General features: G+C 49.2%; 1 protein-coding gene across 4 annotated transcripts in view; it reads left to right on the plus strand.

The window, feature by feature from the left end:
- Positions 1-27,164, plus strand: part of PPP1R13L (protein phosphatase 1 regulatory subunit 13 like) — a 226,349-nt gene that overhangs the window by 1,728 nt on the left and 197,457 nt on the right. For 3 of the 4 annotated variants that reach the window (XR_014221717.1, XR_014221718.1, XM_082231020.1), the window contains exons 1-2: positions 18,662-18,738; positions 26,503-26,621. Coding sequence is in view for 2 of the 4 variants with exons in the window: in XM_082231020.1 (XP_082087146.1) it covers positions 26,567-26,621 (55 nt within the window). In the remaining 2 variants the exon portion in view is untranslated. Of the gene's footprint in view, positions 1-18,661; positions 18,739-26,502; positions 26,622-27,164 lie in introns of those variants that run through there. The other variant, XM_082231021.1, reaches the window with a different exon arrangement.

The raw sequence follows: 27,164 nt of genomic DNA on the forward strand, positions 1-27,164 counted from the left end.
GGGCAGCATGTTCTCCTGGGCCTGGGCCCAGCTGCCTCCGGTGGCCCCGTGCCACGTGAGGAAAGCTTCCAGTGGCAAAGGCATTGTGCGATAATTGGGATAATCCGTACATGTAAAGGATGGGCACGCCCGAATCGGCCTTGGGTTATCCTGATCCAAGTTAATGGCGCTTTACCCAATGCACCCTATCTCACGCACCCTAAAAAGGGGGGGGGGGGTTGACCACCTGTAAGCAGCACAAGGGGTTCCTCAGAGGAAAAGGGAGGCAGGGGGGAACAGAGCGGAGGAAATATCCATTTATTTCTGATATGTGTGATTCAGCGTGTGATTCAGTGATCCATTCTCATCCATCAGGAGGATGGAGCAACCAAAACAATCAGAGAGACGGAAAGACTAGGGAAAAAAAGGGTTGTAGCGTTTTGGACTCTTTAGTTTAGAGAAAAGGCAAGTGATACCTTTTAACCTTTAAAGCCCTATACGGCCTAGGACCCTCGTACCTACGGGACCACCTCTCCTGGTATGTCCCACGGAGGACCTTACGGTCTTCAAACAAAAACATCTTGGAGGTCCCGGGCCAAGGGGGGGGGTTAGGCTGGCCTCAACCAAAGCCAGGGCTTTTTTGGTCGTGGCCCCGATCTGGTGGAACGCTCTGTCACAAGAGACCAGGGCCCTGCGGGACTTGACATCTTTCCACAGGGCCTGCAAGACAGAGCTGTTCCACCAGGTCTTTGGCCAAAAAACAGTCTGACCCCCTCCTTTGGTGTTCCTCGTAGAATGGTTGCCATTTGGTTTTGAATTGATTTTAGAATATTGATTATAGAATGCTGTGTTACTTTTATTGCTGTTAGCCGCTCTGAGCCCGGCTTCGGCTGGGGAGGGCGGGATATAAATAAAAATTATTATTATTATTATTATTATTATTATTATTATTATTATTATTATACAATAGAAGCTTATTATAAAATAATTCGTGGCCTGGGGAAAGTGGGCAGAGAGGATTCCCCCCCCCCATAACACTAGAACCCGTGTTCATCCAATGAAGTGGAACTTTGGAAGATTCAGGACAGAGGAAAGAGAATGGCTTTGTCACGTGGTTAAGCTTTGGAACTCTCTGCCACAAGAGGCAGTGATGGCCTGGATGGCTTTAAAAGAGATTTGTGGAGGAGGGGAGGACTCCTGTCCTCAGTCCCTGCTTAAGGGTTTCCTTTGCGGCATCTGGGGGAACAGGATACTGGACTCGATGTGCCTGATTCTGCAGGCTTCTCTGTTGTTGTTATGATAGCCTTGGCTGGCCCAGGCTGAGCTCAAAAGAGCTGAGGCTTTTAGACAGATAAGCCAGTGCATTCCTGGCCCTGCGAGTCCCCAAAAAAGGAATCTCCTTCCCTCCTGTCACTGTTGAAACTGTGCCGATAACCTCAATGTCACCCTTCCCTTCTCCTGATCACGTGGCCTCACACTCAGACTGCAAGGCCAGGATATGCGGGATAGCTCAGTCGGTAGAGCACGAGACTCTTAATTTCATGGTCGTGGGTTCGAGCCAGACGTGGGGCAAAAAAGATTCCTGCCTTGCAGGGGGTTGGACTAGATGACCCTCGTGGTCCCTTCCTACTCTTCCATTCCGGGGTTTCCATGATGCATGGCTAGCTAAGGACGTCAGGGGACTCCTACTGGACCAGGGTCCACCCAGTCCTGAGTCCATTTCTCGCAGTGCCACACAGAAATTCAGTTTTGTGGTAGTAGAAAAGAAAGCTAAGTCTGCAGCTTGATATGCAGAAACTGAGTAGATGAGGCACAGGGTTAAGTGCCAGCCCCCTTGGTGGTGGGTCTACGGGTGAGGGTCAGCTTGCCTGGCCTGCTCACCATTCAGACTTATAGAATCCTAGAGTTGGAAGAGACCACAAGGGCCATCGAGTCCAACCCCCTGCCAAGCAGGAAACACCATCAGAGCACTCCTGACATATGGTTGTCAAGCCTCTGCTTAAAGACCTCCAAAGTAGGAGACTCCACCACACTCCTTGGCAGCAAATTCCACTGTCAAACAGCTCTTACTGTCAGGACGTTCTTCCTAATGTTTAGGTGGAATCTTCTTTCTTGTAGTTTGGATCCATTGCTCCGTGTCCGCTTCTCTGGAGCAGCAGAAAACAACCTTTCTCCCTCCTCTATGTGACATCCTTTTATATATTTGAACATGGCTATCATATCACCCCTTAACCTCCTCTTCTCCAGGCTAAACATGCCCAGCTCCCTTAGCCGTTCCTCATAAGGCATCGTTTCCAGGCCTTTGACCATTTTGGTTGCCCTCCTCTGGACACGTTCCAGAGTTACTTACAGACTTACTTACAGCCTGCACGGCTCCTGGTTTTAATGCCAGCTTTCCTGAAGGACTCAGTTGCAGAGAAGGCATCTTCCTACCTTGGCTATAAGATCTGCTACAAAAGCCTTGTTATTCCACCACCAAGTAAGGCACGAATATCCATCACTCATGAAAAGGGCCTTCCTGGTGGTGGCCCCGTGGTTGCTGGAAAAGCCACGGAGCAAAGACTCTGCTTGGTTTTTGGCCCTGGTGAAAACTTGACTCTTCCTCCAGGCTTTTAACGATTCAGAGCCCTGAGGTTTTAGGCTACTAATTGGCCGGGGTGAGAAGGAGCGGTTAATATTGTTTTGACAGTTTTAATGCTTCAGGTCTGAGGTCTACGGATGAAGGGCGGTATACAAATTTTAATAATAATAATCAGGGCTTTCTTCAGCCAGAACTCACTGGAACTTGGCAACTCTCAGGTGGGCGCTGTTGCCATTCTAAGAAAAATATTTCTAGAAAAAATTCTAATAAAAATAATTCTAATAATGCTGATGAAGAATAATCTAATAATAATGATGATGATGATGAAGATAGATCAGGCCTGTGTTATGGGCAAATGTGGTCCACAGGGTTCTTCCCAGGCCACCGATCCTAATTTTCACCCTCCTTCAGTATTCTTCCCCGGTTGGGAAGTGTCCTTCAGCTCCGAATCTACCATATTTTTTGCTCTATAAGACTCACTTTTTCCCTCCTAAAAAGTAAGGGGAAATGTGTGTGCGTCTTATGGAGCGAATGCAGGCTGCGCAGCTATCCCAGAAGCCAGAACAGCAAGAGGGATTGCAGCTTTCGCTGTGCAGCGATCCCTCTTGTTGTTCTGGCTTCTGGGATTCAAATTCCCCCCCCCCTTGTTTTCCTCCTCCAAAAACTAGGTGCGTCTTATGGTCTGGTGCGTCTTATAGAGCGAAAAATACGGTACTTCCCTTGTTCTAGATGCTATACTCCTGCTCACTTGGCTGGAAGACAGAGAGAGCCTGTGTTTAAGTGTCTTGTCGAAACTGGCCTACGATGCCAAAGTGAAATTCAGCGCCTCACCCTCTTTTTGTCTCTGGCCCTGCCCAGCGTTGGCATTCGGCCCCCAGAACATTGCCCAGGAGGGAATTTGGCCCTCAGGTTCCCAATCCCCATTTTAGATTTCGTATTCGATGTGCCCGGCCCTTGCGTGATGAGAAGGCAGGTGAGAAGCAAAGAGAAGGAATAGGTAGGAATAACTCCTATAGATCCACAAGGAAGTACGCCTAAGATTGCTGTCCATGCATCCTTAGGCATGAAATGAATAACAATTATTATTTTGTTATTTATTTAAATCTGTATGCCGCCCTTTGTCTGGAGATCACAGGGCGGTCTGAGGCAGAATAATACAAAATGAGAACACACGACAATGCGAAAAAATTTAGATATGATGTAAAAAAGCCAGAAGGAGGAAGGAGGGAAGTCAGCTCTTAGGAGCAAGTACAGTAGTGCCCCGCAAGACGAATGCCTCGCAAGACGGAAAACTCGCTAGACGAAAGAGTTTTCCGTTTTGGAGGTGCTTTGCAAAACAAATTTCCTATGGGCTTGCTTCGCAAGATGACAATGTCTTGCGAGTTCCTGCGGGGTTTTTTCCCTCCCCCCCTTTTTCTAAGCTGCTAAGCCACTTATCAGCTGATCCGATAAGCTGATAAGCCGCTAAAAGCCGCTAAAAGCCGCTAATAGCGCTAATCCTCTAATCCGTCAATGGGCTTGCTTTGCAAGACAAAAAAACCGCTAGACGAAGAGAATCACAGAACGGATTCTTTTCGTCTTGCAAGGCACCACTGTATAAATGTAAAATGTAAAACCATATTTGTATGTGGAGTATGTAACTGAAAAACCGATAAAGATCATTATATATAAAAACAAAAACAAAACGAGAACACAAAATACATATGAAAACAAACCAATAATTACACACCCCCCGCAAACTCATTTTAAAAGCCATAGAATGTTAATCAGCTGAAAGACTGGTTGAAGAGGAATGTTTTTGCCTGGCACCTAATGTTATGTAATGAAGGTGCCAGGCCAGCCGTCCTGGGGAGAGCGTTCCACAGATGGGGAGCCACTGCAGAGAAGGCCCCGTTCTTGTGTTGCCACCCTCCGGACCTCTCAAGGAGGAGACACACAAAGAAGGGCTTCATAAGATGACCTTGGTCTGGGTATGTCCATAAGGAAAGAGGTGGTCCTGAGCTGTTTAAGGCTTTATAGGTCAAAACCAGCCCTTTGAATGGGGCCCGGAAGCTAATTGGTAGCCATTGCAGTCAGACCAGGATCGGTGTAATATGCTCATACCATCTTGAGCAGGGGTCAGCAAATTTTCTGCAGGGGGCCGGTCCACAGTTCCTCAGACCCTGTGCGGGGGGCTGGACTATAGTTTGAAAAAAATAAATAAATGAAGGAATTCCTATGCCCCACAAATAACCCAGAGATGCGTTTTAAATAAAAGCACACATTCTACTCATGTAAAAACACGCAGATTCCCGGACCATCCGCGGGCCTGATTTAGAAGGCGATTGGGCCGGATCTGGCCCCCAGGCCTTAGTTTACCTACCCATGGTCTTGAGCAACCTGGCCACTGAATTCTGCACCAGCTGAAGTTTCCAAACCGTCTTCAGGGGCAGACCTACTTATAACACATTGCAGTAATCTAACCTTGAGGTTAAGGGACGCGGGTGGCGCTGTGGTTAAACCACAGAGCCTAGGGCTTGCTGATCAGAAGGTCAGCGGTTTGAATCCCCGCGACGGGGTGAGCTCCCGTTGCTCGGTCCCTGCTCCTGCCAACCTAGCAGTTCAAAAGCACGTCAAAGTGCAAGTAGATAAATAGGGAAGGTAAACGGCGTTTCCGTGCGCTGCTCTGGTTCACCAGAAGCGGCTTAGTCATGCTGGCCACATGACCCGGAAGCTGTACGCCGGCTCCCTTGGCCAATAAAGTGAGATGAGCGCCGCAACCCCAGAGTCGGCCACGACTGGACCTAATGGTCAGGGGTCCCTTTACCCTTTACCTTTAACCTTGAGGTTACCAGAGCATAGACAACAGTAGTTAGGCTATCCCTCTCCAGATAGGGGAGGAAGCTGTGCCACCAGCCAAAGCTGATGGAAGCAACTGAGGCCACCTGAGCCTTGAGCGACAGCAAAGGATCCAGAAGGACCCCCAAGCTGGGAACCTGCTCCTTCAGAGGAAGAGTAACCCCATCAAGAGAAGGCAGTCTCCCACCCATCCGGTCTAGGGAACCCCCCACTAACAGTGCCTCCGTCTTATCTGGACTGTGCTTCAGTTTGTTGGCTCTCATCCAGTCCATTACCCAGGCAAGAGACTAGTCCAGCACTTCCACCGCCTCACCTGCAGATGTTAAGGAGACATAGAGCTGAGTGCCACCAGCATATTGCTGCAGTGGCGTAGCGTGGGTTCTCAGCACCCGGGGCAAGGCAAGTAATTTGCGCCCCCTAACCCGTGGATTTTAGCACTCGAGTCTCTTCCACGCCCCCCCAGATGTTGCGCCAGGTGCAGCAGGCCCCCCTGCACCCCCCACGCTACGCCACTGCTCCCACCACAAGTCTTCAGGACAGCCATCCGAAGCCTGGCGGCGGGAGGAGGTCTCTCCGCCCCACCGCCAGGCTTCGGAGCCAGAGGAGCCTTCTGAAGGCTGGCGGTGGGGCGGAGAGCCCTCCTCCCGCCGCCAGCCTTCGGAGCATCCTTCCAAAGCCTGGCGGCGGGAGGAGGTCTCTCTGCCCCACCGCCAGGCTTCGGAGGAGGTCCGAGGACAGTGGGGAAGATGCGCTGCGCTTCCCCGCTGTCCCGGAGATTTCCCTATGGACTTTTGTCTTGCGAAGGGCCAGCCAAACGCGCCCCCCCCCCAATGTTGCGCCTGGTGCGGCCGGCACCCCTGGCACCCCCCACGCTACGCCACTGTATTGCTGACAACATTCCCCAAACCTGCAGATAATCCCACCCAGCAGCTTCATTTAAACAGCCTGGGGGATAAAATTGAGCCCTGAGGAACCCCACGTCGAAGACTCCATGGGGCTTGTGCATCACTCTCTGGGAATGACCATCCCAGTAGGACCGCGACCACCTCAGAGTAGTGCCAGCCACCCCAAACTTGGACAGCCACTCCAGAAGGACACCGTGGTCGATGGTATCAAAAGCTGCTGAGAAGTTGAGGAGGATTAGGATGATTTGTTAAGAGATGTAAAGGCAATATCGTTAAGAAATGCATAAGAAGTGGTTAAAACTTCATCAGAGGTGCTGATGGAAGTCTAAAAAGATTGGTTATAAGGTTTTGTGGTACGTTTTATAATTTATATGTTAAAATCAATAAAAATTATCTTAAAAGAGAGAGAGAGAAGTTGAGGAGGATTAACAGGGACACATTTTCCCTGCCTCTCTCCTGACGGAGGGCAACCGAGGCAGTTTCTTTGCCAAAACCGGGCCTAAACCATGACTGAAATGGATCTAGAAAATCAGTTTCCTCCGAGAGTGTCTGGATCTGGTCCACAAGCAGCCGCTTAAGAACCTTGCCTAAGAAGGGGAGATGAGCTGTTGGCTAGTAGTAACTTAGATTTTCCAAATCTGGAGGGGCACTTCTTGAGAAGCGGTCTTATTCATTCAGCTTATTTTTATTATTCCTTGCTAGCCGCCCTGAGCCCGGCCTTGGCCGAGGAGGGCAGGGTATAAATAATAATAATAATAATAATAATAATAATAATAATAATAATAATAATAATAATTATTATTATTATTATTATTATTATTATTATTATTACCCCTCTCTGCCTCCTTCAAGCAGGCAGGGACCACCAGGAAAACATTCATCACCTCCCTGGCCCAGCCAGCTGTCTCCAGCTAGTTTTTATCAGCCACGAGTGTCCAGGGCACAAGCAGTCGCCCTGACCGAAACAAGGACTTTGTCCATGTTATCAAGCCTTACCAACTGAAACTCATCCAGCACAACAGGACCCAGCTGTGCTCTGGACACCCCAGGAGATAAATCTGCTGTCACAGCAGAGTCAAGATCCCAGTAGAAGGAGCGTCTCCACCCCCATCGTTTTGCCCGGACACTGAGGTCCAGCGCCGAGGGCCTTCTGGCGGTTCCCTCATTGCGAGAAGCCAAGTTACAGGGAACCAGGCAGAGGGCCTTCTCGGTGGTGGCACCCACCCTGTGGAACTCCCTCCCACCAGATGTCAAAGAGAAAAACAACTACAGTGGTGCCTCGCAAGACGAAATTAATCCGTTCCGCGAGTCTCTTCGTCTTGTGGTTTCTTCGTCTTGCAAAGCACGTCTATTAGCGGCTTAGCGGCTATTAACGGCTTAGCGTCTTTAAGAAAAAGCAAACAAACTCGCAAGAACTCGCAAGATGTTTCGTCTTGCGAAGCAAGCCCATAGGGAAATTCGTCTTGCAGAATGACTCAAAAAAACGAAAAACTCTTTCGTCTTGTGTCTTTTTCGTCTTGCGAGGCATTCGTCTTGCGAGGTACCACTGTACCAGACTTTTAGAAGACCTGAAGGCAGCCCTCTTTAGGGAAGCTTTCACTGTTTGATGCATTATTGTATTTTAATATTTTGTTGAAAGCCGCCCAGAGTGGCTGGGGAAGCCCAGCCAGATGGGCGGGGTATAAATAATAAATTATTATTATTATTATAGATGACGCAAACGATTCTATCCTCAAAATGCTTTGCAAAAAAAAGTCACAGCAAGTTCTGCCGCCTCCTTCGGATGGGAAGCAGCCGAGAGTTTAGGTGCCGTCGCTGGAAGGCGCTGCCTCCTATCCCCTCGTGGCGCTTCTCCGCTAGAAATAAGCTGCGCAGCTGGCCGTTCCTAGACTAGGTGATGGTTCTTGGGCAGACTTTGGGGCTGTGGCCACAGTGGCAGCTGGGTGGCCCCGGTGGGAACAGGATACTGAACCAAATGGGCTTTGGGTCTGATCCAGCAGCCAAGCTCTTCTTATTTCCTTACGCTTGGCTAGAGCTTGCAGCTCACCTCTTGCAAAGTGCATCTTGTTTTTGGGCACCCCGCAAAAGATACAAAACAATTGATTACGATACAACTTAAAAACAAGATTAAACTACAACATTAAAATGCAGCCTCATTTCAATAGAAACTCAAATCAGAAACTTTTTGGGGATGAAAACATCCAATCTTCCCTAAGGCCAACTATCCAGACTGGTCCTACGTGGGCCAGAAAAAAGCCAGGGAAGTCCCCAAATAGGAGTTCCATCACAGAAGGAGAAAGAAAAAAGAAAGAGGGGAAGGCGATCAAGTTGATTCCAAGCCAAAGGCCAGGCGGAACAACTCTGTCTTACAGGCCCTGTGGAAAGAAATCAGATCCTGCAGGGCCCTGGTCTCATGAGACAGAGCGTTCCACCAGGCTGGGGCCAGTGTTGAAAAGGCCCTGGCTCTGGTTGAGGCTAATCTGACTTCCTTAGGGCCCAGAACCTCTAGGGTGTTGCTATTTATGGACCTTAAGGTCCTCTGCAGGGCATACCGGGAGAGGCGGTCCCGTAGGTACGAGGGTCCTAGGCCAATATAGATCAGACGCAGGCATGGGATCAATTTATTTCTTCCATTTCATCAAATTGGTTGGGGTTTTTGGGGGGTTTTTTTTGCCAAGTGAAACGCCAAAGCCTTGCCCTCTCTCCTTGGCAAATCCATGTGGGTTTGGCAACACAGATTAATATGCTAACACGCCTGGCTCTCTGGAACTGGGTGTGGGCTGAGAAAAAATAAGAACAGGTTTTTCCCTCCGGATGGGGCCGGGAAGAGCGGCTGTGGGGCGGAAGAGTCTTGCGTAGCGGCGGTTTGTTTCAGTCAGACGCCTTCCGAAAGGAGTTTTGGCGCATGCCATGTGCCAGGGAACCCGGGGCAAATGCCCCTACGCAGTGGCTAATTTCGCACTCGTGCCTCTTGCAGAGGAGTGGCTACGGAGCTGTTGCGTGCCATCCTTTTGCTGGGCTCCAGAAAAGCACTTTGTGTCTTGAGAACGTGTTTGGGGTGTGTAAAATCTATTGACTATCCTGCTCTGATTTGGGGCTTCCCAATGGTTCCCCCTTCTTACTCCCAATTAGATCCCGGCTTACTTAACTTCAGCAATCCTACAGCATTCATTTATTTCCCATGGAATCGTAGAATTGTAGAGTGGGGACACAAAGGGCTATCTGGTCCAACCCCTGTTTGATTTAGCAGAATTTGCACCCTGCTTAATTTGTAAACGAAACCTCTTAAATGGTCCTCCCTGTGGACTTTATTTTGGAAAAAGGAGACCCAGACCCTCCCTGGAAGCATCACTCAGCGATTAGGCAGACCTTCTCCCAAATTCTGAATATTTGGAAACTTCACAGCAAAGAAGGGAAAGGCACTCTGCACGTCCCTAGAAGCTCATTTATCCCGGGCAATTAGCACACGCCCTGCAGCCCTGCGCCTGCCATGGGAGGAGGCAAGCCTCAAAGCTGCCACTTTAATGACAGGTAACAAAGAAGACCAGTGTGCAGCTCTGAGCTGTGCTCGCCCTATTTCTGCAGGCTGTGGCTGCATCCAGGTTAGACTGCTACAATGCACTGTGCCTGGGGCTGCTTTTGAAGACTGTTCAGTAACCTCGGTTGGTGCAGAACGTGGCCATTTAGATTCCTATTTCGGGCCCAATCTCATTACACAATATTCATTTTTATTGGTTTTTTATTTGTTTCCAAGGGACGCGGGTGGCGCTGGGGGCTAAACCACAGAGCCTAGGGCTTGCCGATCAGAAGGCGGTTCGAATCCCCGCAACGGGGTGAGCTCCCGTTGGTCGGTCCCTGCTCCTGCCAACCTAGCAGCTCAAAGTGCAAGTAGATAAATAGGTACCGCTCCGGCGGGAAGGCAAACGGCATTTCCGTGCGCTGCTCTGGTTCGCTAGAAGCGGCTTAGTCCTGCTGGCCACATGACCCGGAAGCTGTACGTCGGCCAATAAAGCGAGATGAGCCCCGCAGCCCCAGAGTCGGCCACGACTGGACCTAATGGTCAGGGGTCCCTTTACCTTTATTTGTTTCCAACTCATGATGATATTGAGATACACACACACACTCCACACAAGCTCTAAATTCCCACTATGGGGAATACTGTCCCCTGGGGAGTGATGGCAGTGGCATTTCCTGGTGCAAAGAGACGGCAGAGATGTAAATGAGTATCAGACTTTGACAAGTTGTGTCAAGTTCAGTTGAATTCATTAAACTACATAGTTTTAATGGGATGTTGAATAAATGTGCAATTAATTGTTGCTATTTTGAATCATTCTGTGCTGCTAACTTCCTTAGTGGGTCGAACCAACAGTGGCTCCCGGTTCCAGAAGAGGGGAGTTTTTGTTGTTGTTGTTGTTGTTGAATTTGACCAAACTGCGGGAGGCAGTGGAAGACAGGAGTGCCTGGCGTGCTCTTGTCCAGGGGGTCACAAAGAGGCGGACACGACTAAACGACTAAACAACAACAACATCATCAAATTTATATACTGCCCTATACCTGGGAGTCTCAGGGCAGTTCACAGAATAAAATCAAGATATAAAACAATAAAATACCTAATAAAAATAAAAACAACAACCCAATTGCCGCCCCCCAAAAAAACATTTTAAAAGGGCATAGCTTGTCAATCAGATCAACCAAAGGCCTGGTTAAAAAAGAACGTTTTTGCCTGGCGCCTGAAGCTGTATAATGAAGGCGCCAGTCAAATTTCCCTGGGGAGAGCATTCCACAGATGGGGAGCCACTGCAGAGAAGGCCCCGTTCTCATGTTGCCACCCTCCGGACGTCTCGAGGAGGAGGCACACAAAGGAGGGCCTCAGAAGATGATCTCAGGGTCTGGGTAGGTGCATATGGAAAGAAGTGGTCCTTGAGGTATTGCGGTCCTGAGCTGTTTAAGGCTTTATATTCGAAACCAGCGCTGTGAATTGGGCCCAGTAGGTTGGGCTTCATGGGGACACGACTCCTGTTCCAGTTTGGGCTGCTACTTGCCAGGGGGGGCGCAGCAGCACCAGTTGGCAGAGTCGCCTCAGAGCCTGGCCGCTGGCAGGTAGTAGCTGTGGGCAACCAAACAGCAAGCTTGTTTGCCTTCCCCAAAACAATGTTTTAAATAATAATAATAATAAATTTCTTATTTATACCCTGCTGTATTTTCTGGCGTATAAGACTACTTTTTAACCCAGGAAAATCTTCTCAAAAGTCGGGGGTTGTCTAATACGCCGGTTACAGCAGCAGCTCCTGCAGCAAAGGATAAAACGACAGCAAATTAAATCAGAGGACACCAAGCTCTCTAGATGAAGCAGAAGTACGCTTGAAAATTGGCCCCAGAAGCCCCCGGCCACTGGGAAGTGGAGCGGATTTCCGAGCCGGACTGGAGACTGGTTTTTTAATTTTTATTTGGTGTGCGTTGGAAGAGGGGTAGTCTTATACAGCGAGTATATCCCAGACTCTATACAGTGGCACCTTGGGTTATATACGCTTCAGGTTACATACACATCAGGTTACAGACTCCGCTAACGCTTCAGTTTAAGAACTTTGCTTCAGGATGAGAACAGAAATCGTGCTCTGGCGGCGTGGCAGCAGCAGGAGGCCCCATTAGCTAAAGTGGTGCTTCAGGTTAAGAACAGTTTCAGGTTAAGTACGGACCTCCGGAACGAATTAAGTACTTAACCTGAGGTACCACTGTATTTTAACTGGAAAAGTTGGGGGGACGTCTTATACACCCAGTCGTCTTAAACGCCGGAAAATGCGGTACATTAAAACACCAGTTGTTAAAAACTTCCCTGAACAGGGCTGCCTTCAGATGTCTTCTAAACGTCAGGTACCGTATTTTTCGCTCTATTGGACGCACCGGACCACAGGACGCACCTAGTTTTTAGAGGGGGAAATCAAGGGAAAAAATATTATCCCTCCCCCCCAGCCCCAAAGAGCAACGGACAGGCTGCGTGCAGCCTGTCTGCTTCTCTCAGAGCTTCTCGGGGCTGCGGGGGAAGCCCGGGTTCCCCCCCCCCCAGCCCCAAAGAGCAAAGAAGCCAAGACAGCGCACGGGATCCATAGCCGCGCAACCTCTCCAGCCAGGAGCTAAACCTCTCCAGCGCGGCTAAAGAAGACAAGGCAGTGAGCGCGATCCATCCCACTCACTGCCTTGGCTTCTTCTTTAGCCTTGCGCAGCATCTTTAGTCTTGCGCAACGGGATGGATTGCGCCCGCTGTCCACCGGGGCTGGACTAGATGACTCCTGGGGTTCCCTTCCAACCCTGCAATGACCTCGGAAGGTGTTTGGGGTCTCCACCACTGGAGGCTTTTAAGCAGCGGTTGGGAGACCATCTGTCTGGCGTTCTTTAGCTGTGATTCCTACATTGTGAGGGGGCTGGGCTAGATGACCCTCGGGTGGCCCTCCCAACTCTGTACAGTCCTACAGTTCTGCAGCAGGAGATCCACAGCCACTTAGAATCATAGAATCATAGAGTTGGAATAGACCACAAGGGCCATCGAGTCCAACCCCCTGCCAAGTAGGAAACACCATCAGAGCACTTCACACAATGCCCACTCCCAATTTTCATCTGAGAGACATGTGGCTTCAGTGTCTAGGCAGGTACCCCCCTACCTGCCACACTTCCCCCACCCCACTTAAGCTGAGGGAATTCCTGCCCAGAGAAGCTCCCAGGTGAGGCAAGGGTTAAGATCTACCTCTGGTAGATCTCTTGCGGCTGGAGAGGCACGCAAGGCTAAAGAGGAAGCCAGGGCAGTGGGATGGATCGCGTTCCCTGCCCTGGCTCCCTCTTTGGCCTTGCGAAGCCTCCCACCCCCCCACCCCCGGAGAGGCGCGCAAGTCTAAAGAGGAAGCCAAGGCAGCGAACGGGATGGATCGCGCTCCCTGCCCTGGCTCCCTCTTTAGCCTTGCGAAGCCTCCCCCCCCCCGGAGAGGCGCGGCAGCCCGTGGGACGAGGCGGGCGGCCTGCGGGGTCGCGCCGGGGGGGACCTCCGGAGGCGGCCTCTCTGCTCACCACCTCCTTCGTGCTGAAAGGCGACGCAGCGCACAACCAGGCGATGGTGCACTGGACGGGCGAGAACAGCAGCGAGAACAGCGGCTACGTGGGCCACATGAAGCCTCCCACCCCACCCCCACCCCTGGAGAGGCGCGCAAGTCTAAAGGGGAAGCCAGGCAGCAAACGGGATGGATCGCGCTCGCTGCCCTGGCTTCCTCTTTAGCCTTGCGAAGCCTCCCCCCGGCTGGAGAGGTTGTGCAAGGCTTTTCTAGAGGAGGGAGAAGGGACTGACTGGCGGCGTCAGTCCCTTCTCCCTCTTGGGGAAAAGCCCGCAAGAGCCGCGCGAAGCTTGTGTGGGGCTCTTGAGGGCTTTTCCTGCCTGCCTCCTCCCTGCATTCGCTCCATAGGACGCACAGACTTTTCCCCTTAGTTTTTAAGACGGGAAAAGTGCGTCCTATGGTGCGAAAAATACGGTAGTTGGTACAGTGGTGCCTCGCAAGACGAAATTAATTCGTTCCGCAAGTTTTTTCTTCTTGCGAGTTTTTCGTCTTGCGAAGCACGGTTTCCCATAGGAATGCATTGAAAATCAATCAATGCGTTCCTATGGAGACCGCCCGGGGACAGAGGGGACCTGTTTTAAAGCAAGGGAAAGGGCAGCGGGGAGAAGATCGCTTCTCCCCGTTGCCGCCCCTTGGTTCAAAAGGGGTCCGGGGACAGAGGAGTCCTTGGTTCAAAAGGGGTCCGGGGACAGAGGGGAAGGCGTGCGCGCGCCTTCCCCTCTGTCCCCTCTTTTGAAGCAAGGGGCGGAGGGGAGAAGATCGCTTCTCCCCGTTGCCGCCCCTTGGTTCAAAAGGGGTCCGGGGTGCAGGGGCAAGCTTCGTTTTGCGAAGCAAACCCATAGGGAAATTCGTCTTGCGAAGCAACTCGAAAACGAAAAAACCTTTCGTCTTGCAAGTTTTTCCGTCTCACGAGGCGTTCGTCTTGCAGGGCACCACTGTACACGACCCAGGTTCAGTGTTCACAACCTAGATGCAGAAGCCTTTCTGAGAGTAAGGCGTGGTGAATTCGCCCCGGTCAGGAGTGAATAAGAGGGAAGCTTGCAAACAGCCAGAGGCTAAGGAAAAGGAGAAGGGAAAGGAGAAAAGAAGCAAACAGGTGAGCAGAGCTGGGTGAGGTCCCTGGGGGGAAGTTGTCGCCCTGGGTCAAAGAGAAGGCAGTCAGAGATCCCAAGAACAAAGTGCCGACAAAGGAGGAGAAGCTGGAGTTTTTGACAGGAGCCATGAACCGAGATGATGGGCCTTGCATCTCCCCCCCCCCCATCAAACAAAATTTATTTGCATGTAAACCAAACATGTTATTTGAAGTACCATCAAAAAACTAAAAATGCAGCCTAGTTCTTCCCCACCTCCTCAGTCACCAGAAGCAGTATTTACAAAATTGTCCAAAAACTGAGAGTAAAGGACCTACCATGTACAAGAAAAGAACCAATCTTAATCTCAGGTGAAGCACCTACACCTGAGATTAATAGGTTTGATTCTTTCCTATTTTCTGTTTGTCTTTACATTACCGAAAGATGTAGGGTATTGTGAACAAATAAATGTATTTTCCCTGGCTTTTGTGGGTTTGTGTATCGTCTGGTGGGTCCTCATTAGCCTGGTGCAAAGCATGAAAGTTGGAAGTGAGAGCTGGACCATAAAGAAGGCTGATCGCCGAAGAATGGATGCTTTTGAATTCTGGTGCTGGAGGAGACTCTTGAGAGTCCCATGGACTGCAAGAAGATCAAACCTCTCCATTCTGAAGGAAATCAGCCCTGAGTGCTCACTGGAAGGACAGATCCTGAAGCTGAGGCTCCAATACTTTGGTCACCTCATGAGAAGAGAAGACTCCCTGGAAAAGACCCTGATGTTGGGAAAGATGGAGGGCACAAGGAGAAGAGGACGACAGAGGACGAGATGGTGGGACAGTTTTCTCGAAGCTACCAGCATGAGTTTGACCCAACTGCGGGAGGCAGTGGAAGACAGGAGGGCCTGGTGTGCTCTGGTCCAGGGGGTCACGAAGAGTCGGACACGACTAAACGACTAAACAACAACAACAAAGCATGAAGTTGCTGAAGCTGTGTTGGATTCTGCTCAAGCTCTCGCTCTACTGACACTTCACCAACACCCTCAGCCCATGTTCAAAATTAGCCAGGCGCATTTTGCCCCTGGCTTTTGACCACTTGTAGAATTCTATCTGCACAATCGGAATGAATTTCGGGAACCACAATGCAGGAGCAGCCACCATTATGAAAAGGAGGTCAAAGTCCCTGGATCAAGCAACTTTTCTTCTTTAAGTTCTCAAAGCTCTTTAACTGGCTCAAGGTTGTCACCTGAACTAGCGAGATGTTTAACTGAGAATCAATCACAGTCATTCCATCATTTGAAGAATTAAGAAACAAGATGGGTGACACCTGGCTTGAGAGCAGTACATGTGAAAAGGATCTAGGAGTCTTGGTTGACCACAAACTTGACATGAGCCAACAGTGTGACATGGCAGCTAAAAAAGCCAATGCAATTCTGGGCTGCATCAATAGGAGTATAGCATCTAGATCAAGGGAAGTAATAGTGCCACTGTATTCTGCTCTGGTCAGACCTCACCTGGAGTACTGTGTCCAGTTCTGGGCACCACAGTTCAAGGACACTGACAAACTGGAACGTGTCCAGAGGAGGGCAACCAAAATGGTCAAAGGCCTGGAAACGATGCCTTATGAGGAACGGCTAAGGGAGCTGGGCATGTTTAGCCTGGAGAAGAGGAGGTTAAGGGGTGATATGATAGCCATGTTCAAATATATAAAAGGATGTCACATAGAGGAGGGAGAAGGGTTGTTTTCTGCTGCTCCAGAGAAGCGGACACGGAGCAATGGATCCAAACTACAAGAAAGAAGATTCCACCTGAACATTAGGAAGAACTTCCTGACAGTAAGAGCTGTTTGACAGTGGAATTTGCTGCCAAGGAGTGTGGTGGAGTCTCCTACTTTGAAGGTCTTTCAGCAGAGGCTTGACAACCATATGTCAGGAGTGCTCTGATGGTGTTTCCTGCTTGGCAGGGGGTTGGACTCGATGGCCCTTGTGGTCTATTCCAACTCTATGATTCTATGATTCTAAGACTTGAGAGCCGCTGTGCCCAAAAAAGGCAACTAGACATTTGGCACCTAGCTTATATATCTGAATTTCTAACACTGCCCTCATTCCATTCGTTATCTTTATAATATGGGCCATTATCTGTCTGGCGAGAGCTGTGGATCGACGACAACTTCTGTAGGTTCCTCTTCTCCATCATCCTGCTGGCGATCGTGTTCCTCTGGAGACCCTCGGCCATCAACCACAGAGATTTGGACCAGAATTCATCAAGTTCTCTGTTGCAAGCGCTACCATGGGCCGGTGCAGAAGATCTCGTCGGAAGCAGAGGACCTGGGAAGGCTGCCGAGCGCAGGATAAATGTTGCCTGGGAGGAAAGTCACCTTCCCATCGCAATAACAGCCTCACACAACTGAACTGGAGTGAAGGCATCACAGCCAGGACCCTAGTTTACCTCTAGGAAGATGTTTCAGTTCAGAAACCCCCATCGTTCTACTCAGACACTGAGGTCCAGCGCCGAGGGCCTTCTGGCGGTTCCCTCACTGAGAGAAGCCAAGTTACAGGGAACCAGGCAGAGGGCCTTCTCGGTGGTGGCGCCCGCCCTGTGGTATGCCCTCTCACCAGATGTCAAAGAGAAGAACAACTACCAGACTTTTAGAAGACATCTGAAGGCAGCCCTCTTTAGGGAAGCTTTTAATGTTTGGTGCATTCCTGTACAGTGGTGCCTCGCAAGACGAAAAGAACCCGTTCTGTGATTCTCTTCGTCTAGCGGTTTTTTCGTCTTGCGAAGCAAGCCCATTGAAGCATTAGCGGATTAGCACTATTAGCGCTATTAGCGGCTTTTAGCGGCTTATCTGCTGATTGGATCAGCTGATAAGCGGCTTAGCGGCTTAGAAAAAGGGGGGGGAAGGGAAAAAACCCCAGCAGGAACTATAGACATTGTCGTCTTGCGAAGCAAGCCCATAGGAAATTTGTTTTGCAAAGTACCTCCAAAACGGAAAACTCTTTCGTTTAGCGAGTTTTCCGTCTTGCGAGGCATTCGTCTTGCGGGGCACCACTGTATTGTAATATTTTGTTGGAAGCCGCCCAGAGTGGCTAGGGAAGCCCGGGCAGATGGGCGGGGTATAAATGCTCTTCATCTTTTCTCTCTCTAACATGTGGAACGAGTAACGCCTCCCTCTAAATTTGCTGAGGCTGCTTTGGGTGCCCTTCCATCTTCCGTTCTGTGGGCATGACCAAACCAGCGTAGACGTGGCTGAGACAGGAGTGCAAACCGGCTCGGAATGTCGGCTTGGGAGAGCACATTTTTGCTTGGAGTTCTGTCCTGCCGTGCGATGCTCAAAATCCTGATGAAAGGCCTTGACGCATCGCTCCTGGCCGTTGCAGCTTGCCTGCAACTCACTTCCATAAAGCACAAGTCTGGCAGGCCTTAGATGTTAGCATCACGTTCTCCCACACCCTTTCGGAGAGGCGAGCCATTGCCAATATGCATATCCAGCTCAGCGTCAATGGAGAATTTCCTGGTTATGGTACAGCCCAAGCAGGCAAGATCCCAAAGGATATGCTGTACGAACAGCTGGCTTCAGGCACCAGGCCTGTTGGCAGACCAATTTTACAAAGATGTCTTCTAAACAGGACATGAAGGCCTTTGGGGGTGGCTAATGGCTTGGCTTGAGGGACGTGGGTGGCGCTGTGGGTTAAACCACAGAGCCTAGGGCTTGCCGATCAGAAGGTTGGCAGTTCGAATCCCCACGACGGGGTGAGCTCCTGTTGCTCGGTCCCTGCTCCTGCCAACCTAGGAGTTCAAAAGCACATCAAAGTGCAAGTAGATAAATAGGTACCGCTCTGGCGGGAAGGTAAACGGCGTTTCGCTCTGGTTCGCCAGAAGCGGCTTAGTCATGCTGGCTACATGACCTGGAAGCTGTACGCCGGCTCCCTCGGCCAATAAAGCGAGATGAGCGTCGCAACCCCAGAGTCGGCCATGACTGGACCTAATGGTCAGGGGTCCCTTTACCTTTACCTTTACTGGCTTGTCTTCTCTGCATCCCGGGTGGAGGAAAGGAACCCCAATTTCCTTCTTTTAAACTGCAACAAAAATTGGGGAAGAGAAGGGGCAGCCTGGCCTAGATTGCATGCTGTTTTGCCTTGCAATCCCTTACGAAAAGTATAATTAAAGGAATAATTCATTTCCCCCTCTCTTTTAGCTGCCGATTACAGAGGAGAAAATGAGCTCCTAGGAGAGGTCAGGGTTGTGCCTCCAGCTCAGTCCTCAGGGCTTAAGGTGAGCTCAGGGGTCAGATCTGCAACCTGTTTGTTTTTCCGTGAGGGAGGCAAAGGCGCCAACAGGGAGGAACGCCCTCTGAGCATGTGCAGAATACCGTCTCCTTCTCATTGAAGGGCTGGATCAAAGAAAGAAAGAGCTTTTCATGCGTCGCAGAGTTAAACTACGGAACTCCCTGCCACAGGAGGCTGCGATGGCCGCCAACTCGGATGGGTTTAAAAGAGTAGTGGATAGTTCCGCGGAGGAGAGGGCTACTGAGGGCTCCTAGCCAAAGGCAACCATGCTTCTGAAAACCCGTTGGAAACCACAGGAGGAGAGAGTTGGTCTTGTGTTTGAATCCTGCTGACATTGGGGCATCTGGTTGGCCACTGTGAGAGCAGGATGCTGGCTTAGATGGGCCATTGGTCTGATCCCCTACACTATCCGGAGAACTCTAGTTTTTCTTTAAAAGACAATAATATTTGGTTTTTCAAATTAAAATTTTACAAAGATATATCAAGCGTAAATCATAAAAACAAGATTCCAAGGAATCTTCCATTCTCTCCTTTGTGGGTCCTGTTGTTAAACATTTCCTTTGCCATCTTTTACATCTCTATTATGTCCAGAATTCACCCTTAAACTACAAGTGATACTCCAATCCTACTAACGATTTTAACTGTTTGCAGTGGTCTTTAAGATAAGTTACAAATTTCCCCCATTCCTTATTGGAATTTTGGTCTTCCTGATTTCTGATTCTTGCAGTCATAATAATAATAATAATAATAATAATAATAATAATAATAATAATAATTATTTATTATTTGTACCCCGCCCATCTGGCTGGGTTCCCCCAACCACTCTGGGCGGCTTCCAACAAAGATTATAAGGTGAATCAAAATGTCACACATTAAAAACGTAGTCATTTCAGCATAGTCCACCTGCCATTCTCCTCTGGTGGGGACCTTGTGTTTTTCCATCTCTTTCCAGCAGACTATTCTTAGTTTTTTATGAGATTGGGATGCCGGACTAATGGCCTGACCGGCATCCAGCAACCCTTATTATGTTCTTACGTCATGTTCTTATTGTGCAACCGACGCCCTTGTGTTTGGGACCCTGCGAGGCCTCTAAAATCGGCGGTTTGTCATTTCCAGACTGGTTTGGCAGGTGTGCAGGATGCGATCTGCCTTGGGAAATGGGGTGTCCCTTTTATTGTTGGTGGTGCTGGGGGTGGAGGAACTGGGAGAGAGGTTTAGGGCTGGCTCCGTCCTTGCCTGAACTGGTTCCCTGGGCATTACAAAATGGATTTGGCACTCTGCCCGGGGAATCTCTCCTCCTAGACAAAGGGCTCTCTTTTGTAGAGAACAATGCTTTGCAGGCGGAATGGGGCTGCCAGATTCCCTCCTGATTAAGGATGGCCTCTTGGGAGAAATCTGGCTGCACCCCGTCTCCCAGATCCTCAATTTTGTCCTTTACTTATTTATCTATGTTAACGGAAAAATCCGAGGGCTCCCTTGGACAAAAAACAAAGACACCAACCAGGATTACTTGGAGCAAAACAGCAGTCTGTAGGCTTGGCCTTTATTGATCTGTTGCAACAGGGTGTTCCCCTCACTTGCAAGAGAGAGGAGGGACCCAGAAAAATGGTGTGCAAGCCTTTATAAAGACTTTTGAAATTGCCACCCTGTAGATCAAGATCACCCCCAGAAACATCATACATACATCACCGAAGGGGTGTAACTTAAGACAACCCCTCAGATACATCACACCTACATCACAGAAAAGGCAGTCTAAAACAGAAATTTTAATATTGTTTTTTTCTCCTGTTGTTGTTTATCTCCTGTCTGGCAAGTTACTTGATTGGATTTCCTGGGTAGCCTGGCCAGTCTTTTGTAATGATAAATACTTACCGTAAATTTCGCTCTATAACACGCAGATTTTTTGTCCTAAAAAGTAAGGTGAAATGTCTGTGCGTGTTATTGAGCGAATGTGTGGTCCCTGGAGCTGACTCACGGAGTGCAGGGGCAAAATAGGCAAAAATAAGATCGGGCTTTCGGGCGGGCGGAGGGAAGAGGGAAGGCAGAAGCTTTCCTGCATTCTGCCTCAGGGTCTTACTGCCCGCCCGCTTCTGTTGCTGCGTTTGCTCAAACTCAACAAAGAGCAGGGAATCCCTTGTCCTCCTGGCAAGCAGAGGGTTAAGGAAATGATCGCGTCCTTCCTTCTAATCTTCCCTAGTCACACTGCGTGCAGGCTCCAGCCCACCACTTCCTCCTCTCCGTGCTCTAGGGACTTGCAGGCAGCCGAAAAGCATGCAGGTGGGAGAGAGAGAGAGAGAGAGAGAGGGCTGGCTTGGGTGGTGGTGGGGGGAACGACTTTTGCTTTACAATGGTAGGTTTCTCATTTCTTTTCCAAAAGCAGAGAGCCCTGCCCCCAGGCCCCCTCCAAATTACAGCTTCTCCAAGCAATGTACTGCTGGAGGGAGACAGTATGCTTGTTTGGAAGAGAAACCCTGCTTCCCTGCTCGTAAGTAACAGCAGGCTAGATTGCAGAGTGAGACATGGAAATCTCTGGATTTATATGCTGTATATCAACTATCTTGGCAGATGAAAAAAAGTGTGTTACATGCCCTATTGCCCAAAAGTGTGCAAGCACAGAGCAAAGGTTGCAGTGACAGAGGTGGCCAAAAAACAACAACAACCGTAAATAAAAAAGAAATCATACTTCGTATATCCTGTCTGGCTTGGAGGGGGGGGGACTTTTGCTTTCCTTCCCTCCCCATTTAAAACGTGGTGACAAAGCACGGATCCACATGGATCCTCAGGATTTTTGCATTGGGTCACCCCAAATTCACCATCAGATCACATTACATGTCCATGGCTACAGTCTGTACCAAAAAAATCACGCACCCACTGTTGCCTGGGGCTGCAATGGTGCAAAAACGTGGTTACAAAGCATGGATCCACAGGATCTTTGCACTGGGTCACCCCAAATTCACCATTAGATAACATAGCATGTCCATGGCTACAGCCTGCACCAAAAAAATCACGCACCCACTGTTGCCTAGGGTCGCAGTGGTGCAAAAACGTGGTTACAAAACATGGATCCACAGGATCTTTGCACTGGGTCACCCCAAATTCACCATTAGATAACATAGCATGTCCATGGCTACAGCCTGCACCAAAAAAATCACGCACCCACTGTTGCCTAGGGTCGCAGTGGTGCAAAAATGTGGTTACAAAGCATGGATCCACATGGATCCTCAGGATTTTTGCATTGGGCTACTCCAAACTCACTGTCAGATCACATGTCTGTGGCCACAGCATGAACCACAAAAATCATACATCCACTGTTTCATTTAGAATATTTTTTTTTTCTTGTTTTCCTCCTCTAAAAACTACGTGCGTGTTATGGTCGGGTGCGTGTTATAGAGCGAAAAATACGGTAGTTCCTGGGCCAGGTCACAGGCTCACACCCTATTCAAAACACAGACATACAGTGGTGCCCTGCAAGACGAATGCCTCGCAAGACGGAAAACTCGCTAGACGAAAGAGTTTTCCGTTTTGGAGGTGCTTCGCAAAACGAATCTCCTATGGGCTTGCTTCACAAGGCGAAAATGTCTTGCGAGTTCCTGCGGGTTTTTTCCCCTCCGCCCCTTTTCTAAGCCGCTAAGCCGCTTATCAGCTGATCCGATAAGCCGCTAATAGCGCTAATCCGCTAATCCGTCAATGGGCTTGCTTCGCAAGACGAAAAAACCGCTAGACGAAGAGAATCACAGAACGGATTCTTTTCGTCTTGCGAGGCACCACTGTACCCTTAAGACAGGATTTGTGAAGGAAAAGACATTGGGGAGGCTTTTCTATTTTGACCTTGCAGAGAAAAGATTTGGTCAGTTTAGGAATCAAAATGGTTCCAGTTTGGCCTTCCTGCGCTGATCTATGTATGTGCTTGGTTGGTACACTTATGAACATTACCATGTATTTAAGACCATAAAATTCCTATCACATCTATTAAATTGACGTTGTACCGGCCTTCATCCAAAGCCCTCAGGGCACTTCGCAGCACGGAATACGGAACAAAAACCACAAAGTACACAATAAAAACAAGAACAGGAACAAAACAGTAACCCTGCCTCGCCGCAAACACATTTAAAAGTTTCTTCCGTGAGGGCAAATTAGATCAGGCATGTAAATTGGTCTAAATAGATTTCCTCCACGTGTTTTTGTAAACAACAGCTGCTGCCTAATTTATTTATGTATTGCTTTTACATCCCACTTTTTCCTCCCCTCCAAAGAGCTCAAAGTGGCAGGTACGTGGGGATTCGAACCCAGCTCTCTCCCTGGTCCCAGCCCAGTGCCACGACTGGTGCAATTAGGTGGTTAGCTTTAAACTTGACTCATCTGATTACGCACCGAATAAATGTTTGCATGTTTGCGTGCTGTAATATCTCCGCAAAAGTGCCTCTGAGCAACTCCTGCCGTGTTCAATGGGACTTGCTGCTTTGCAGGTGTGTTTAGAGTTGTGGAGCTTAAACAGTGTTCAAAAATACAACATTGTAACCTTAAATATAACAATAAAAAGGATAAAATGTTCAAATGTTAATAAAGGTACCTTCTGCATACCTCAGCCAATTTAAATTACCGTATTTTTCGCTCTATAAGACGCACCAGACCACAAGACGCACCTAGTTTTTGGAGGAGGAAAACAAGAAAAAAAATATTCTGAATCTCAGAAGCCAGAACAGCAAGAGGGATCGCTGTGCAGTGAAAGCTGCAATCCCTCTTGCTGTTCTGGCTTCTGGGACAGCTGCACAGCCTGCATTCGCTCCATAAGACGCACACACATTTCCCCTTACTTTTTAGGAGGGGAAAAGTGAGTCTTATAGAGCAAAAAATACGGTATATCATGCCCTCTCTGAAGACCCAAATGAGACAACAGATAAGTTAATATTCTGCATTAGGTTATTGTATTTTAATATTCTGTTGGAAGCCGCCCAGAGTGGCTGGGGAAACCCAGCCAGATGAGCGGGGTAAAAAAATTATTATTATTATTATTATTATTATTAACCATACTCACGAGTTCAGTGGGGTTTTGTGACTTGTCCATGGATTTGACTGGGTCTACTCTGTGGTTTAACCCACAGCGGGTGGTGCTGTGGGTTAAACCACAGAGCCTAGGACTTGCCGATCAGAAGGTTGGCGGTTCGAATCCCCACGACGGAATGAGCTCCCGTTGCTCAGTCCCAGCTCCTGCCAACCTAGCAGTTCGAAAGCCCATCAAAGTGCAAGTAGATAAATAGGTACCGCTCTGGCGGGAAGGTAAACGGCGTTTCCGTGCACTGCTCTGGTTCGGCAGAAGCAGTTTAGTCATGCTGGCCACATGACCCGGAAGCTGTACGCCGGCTCCCTCGGCCAGTAAAGCGAGATGAGCGCCGCAACCCCAGAGTCGGCCACGACTGGACCTAATGGTCAGGGGTCCCTTTACCTTTACTTACTCTGAGTATGACTTTGGTGGCTATCACCCAATATTTTTTAAAAATGGAAGCTTTTGCTTTTAATTGTTTTTAGAAGAGCATATTGTTTTAATTCATTTTTTTTAAAAAATTAATTCCATTAATCCCCCCTAGTTTTTCTTCTGGCAACTGGCGATGTTATTTCTTCTGTTCTACTTCTGATGTTTTCTTGATGGCTTTAAACGCAGCCAGTGCATGAAAAGTGTGCGTGGAGTTGAGAAAAAGATGTGCCATTTGCTTAAGGATTAACTTAAGGATATTGAGTGGTGAGACTCCTTTGTATGTTTGCTTTCGCATTGTCCCCTGCTGTTGGTTTACGGACAGCCCAGAGTTTTATAGAAACTTGGTCCCTGCCCTGAGGATCTTACATTGAGGCAGGAGCGAAAGGAAAGAGTTGTCAACCGGCAGTGTGGGAGAAGCCATGGTGATGGTAACGGAGGATTTTGCTCCACGATTCTTAGTTCAAGGAATGGGAAGTCGTGGGAAGTGGTCGACTCTCCCCAATTACTCAGATAGGAGCATACGACCATAAGAGGAGCCTGGGTCCTGGATCAGGCCAGGGGCACATCTGGTCAGTGGCGTAGCGTGGGTTGTCAGCACCCGGGGCAAGGCAAGTAATTTGCGCCCCCTAACCCGTGGATTTGCGCCCCCTAACCCGTGGATTTGCGCCCCCTAACCCTAACCCCCAGATGTTGCGCCCGGTGCGGCCGACCCCCCCTGCACCCCCCACGCTACGCCACTGCATCTGGTCCAGACTCCTGTTCTCACAGACGCCAACCTTTATGGGAAACTCACTCTTCCAGTTTCCAGCAACTTGAATTCAGAAGCATCGCTGCCTCCGGGACGGACCAAATATTTAAAGTTTTTACAAATGTTATGCCTGAATGTAACCTTTCGACTTGACGGCTCAGGGAAGATACCTAGCTTTATGAATTGGTAGAAAATCCATACTTTAACCGACTCTTCTCATTCCAACGCCATTTTAACCCAGCTCTGACCCACGAGACTAGGGCCCTGCAGGACTTGATCTCCTTCCGCCGGGCCTGTAAGACAGAGCTATTCCACCTGGGCTTCAATTTGAATTAGCCTGATCCTCTACAGTCATACCTCGGGTTACAGACGCTTCAGGTTGCGTTTTTTTGGGTTACGGACCGCTGGGTTACTTCTGGGTTCTGGCGGTTGCGCATGCATAGGAGTGCTAAATCGTGCTTTGCGCATGTGCAGAATCGCACAATTGCAACCTGCGCGTGCGCAGACACGGGTTGCGAACGCTGCAGGTTGTGAACGTGCGTCCCATACAGATCACGTTCGCAACCCGAGCGTCCACTGTATTCCCTTTTCCCTTTCCTCTTCTATGAAGAAACCCTTTCTGGAACCCCACATTTAAATTCTTCTTTGGTCTCCTTGCTGGCCCTAGTAGGACCTCCCAAAAATGACCCCTTAATTTTTGAATTTTATTGATATTGATGCTGCATTTTATTTTGTCTTTTATGCTGTTTTATGCTCTTTTTAAGCCGCATTATAATCAGTGTTTTATATTTGCTGTTAGCCGCCCTGAGCACGGTTTTTAAACCGGGAAGGGCGAGGTATAAATAAAATTTTAATATTTATTATTATAAAGAAAGGTGAATTTGGGCTCCACCTCCCTCCATGAACCAAAAAGCAAGAAGTCACGCAGGGCATCCCACCATAATTCCCCCAGCGTGAGAGCACATACACGGCCCCCCACCCAGGGAGTGACCAAGGGGGCAACACTAGACATGTGCAGAGGCAGTTGAGCAAGCCAGGTGTTCTGAAAGCCCATCTCCAGTCACCCCAAATTCACCATAAGATCACATAGCATATTCATGGCTACAGCCTGCACCAAAAAAACCACGCACCCACTGTTGTGTGGGGCCACAATGGCGCAAAAACAAAGCACGGATCCACATGGATCCTCAGGATTTTTGCATTGAGTCACCCCAAACTCACTGTCAAATCACGTCTGTGGCCACAGCATGAACCACAAAAATCATGCACCCATTGTTTCGTTCGGAATATTTTTTTTCTTGTTTCCCACCTCTAAAAACTAGGTGCGTCTTATGGAGCGAAAAATACGGTATAAGCGGGTGACCGGCAAGGCTGGCTTCTCAGTTTGCTGCAAAACATCCCTGGGAAGAGAGGGGTGGAGAGTGCCGGTGGGACAGGGGGTGGGCCTGGGGGTGGGAAAGCTGGGGTGCTTTGCTAGCAAGTTCCCCGTGTCCACAAACACCAACCATGGAGTTGCTCCATCTTCCTAGGTCCCTGCGACGCTTGGGGTGCTGGTGGCCGACAGGATCAGGACCCCGATTGGCAGCTGGCATTATGGCGAGCGAAGACATCACCAGTGCGCAGGATCTCTTGGACCTCAGCTTCAAGTGTGAGTCAGGGGAGCTCACCAGCAGATTTCCAGGTTGCCTTGGGGAAGAAATTACCCTAGAAAAGATTATTCACCTGTTGTCCTGTGAGCAGGGAATTGCAGCTCTGCCAGAGGAATGGGGGTGGGGGTCTCCTAACACCCCCTCAGCGCCCTTAAGAAACTATAACTCCCAGGATTCTTTGAAGGAAGCCAAGTGGTATCATATAGAGCAACATTTTCCAGAGTTGTAAACTGTCAATCCCACTTCCCTAGGAGCTCTGGGAAAAGCAGCGTGGCGGGAATATGCACCTCCCTCAACAAACTACAACTCCCAGGATTTGGGGTGGGGAGAAGCCGTGACCGTTTAAAGTGCTACCAGAGTGCTTTAAATGTATGGCATGAATGTGGTTCTAGAAGGGACCCAGGGTCTGGCTCAGTACATTCTTAACCCGCTGTTGGCGAAAATGATTAGGATAAAAGTTTGGTACCGTACTTTTCGCTCTATAGGACGCACTTTTCCCCCTCCAAAAATTAAGGGGAAACGTGTGTGTCCTATGGAGCGAA

This window comes from Podarcis vaucheri (genome assembly GCF_965113315.1).
Source record: "Podarcis vaucheri genome assembly, chromosome: 7".
In the NCBI taxonomy this organism is placed as follows: Eukaryota; Metazoa; Chordata; class Lepidosauria; order Squamata; family Lacertidae; genus Podarcis; species Podarcis vaucheri.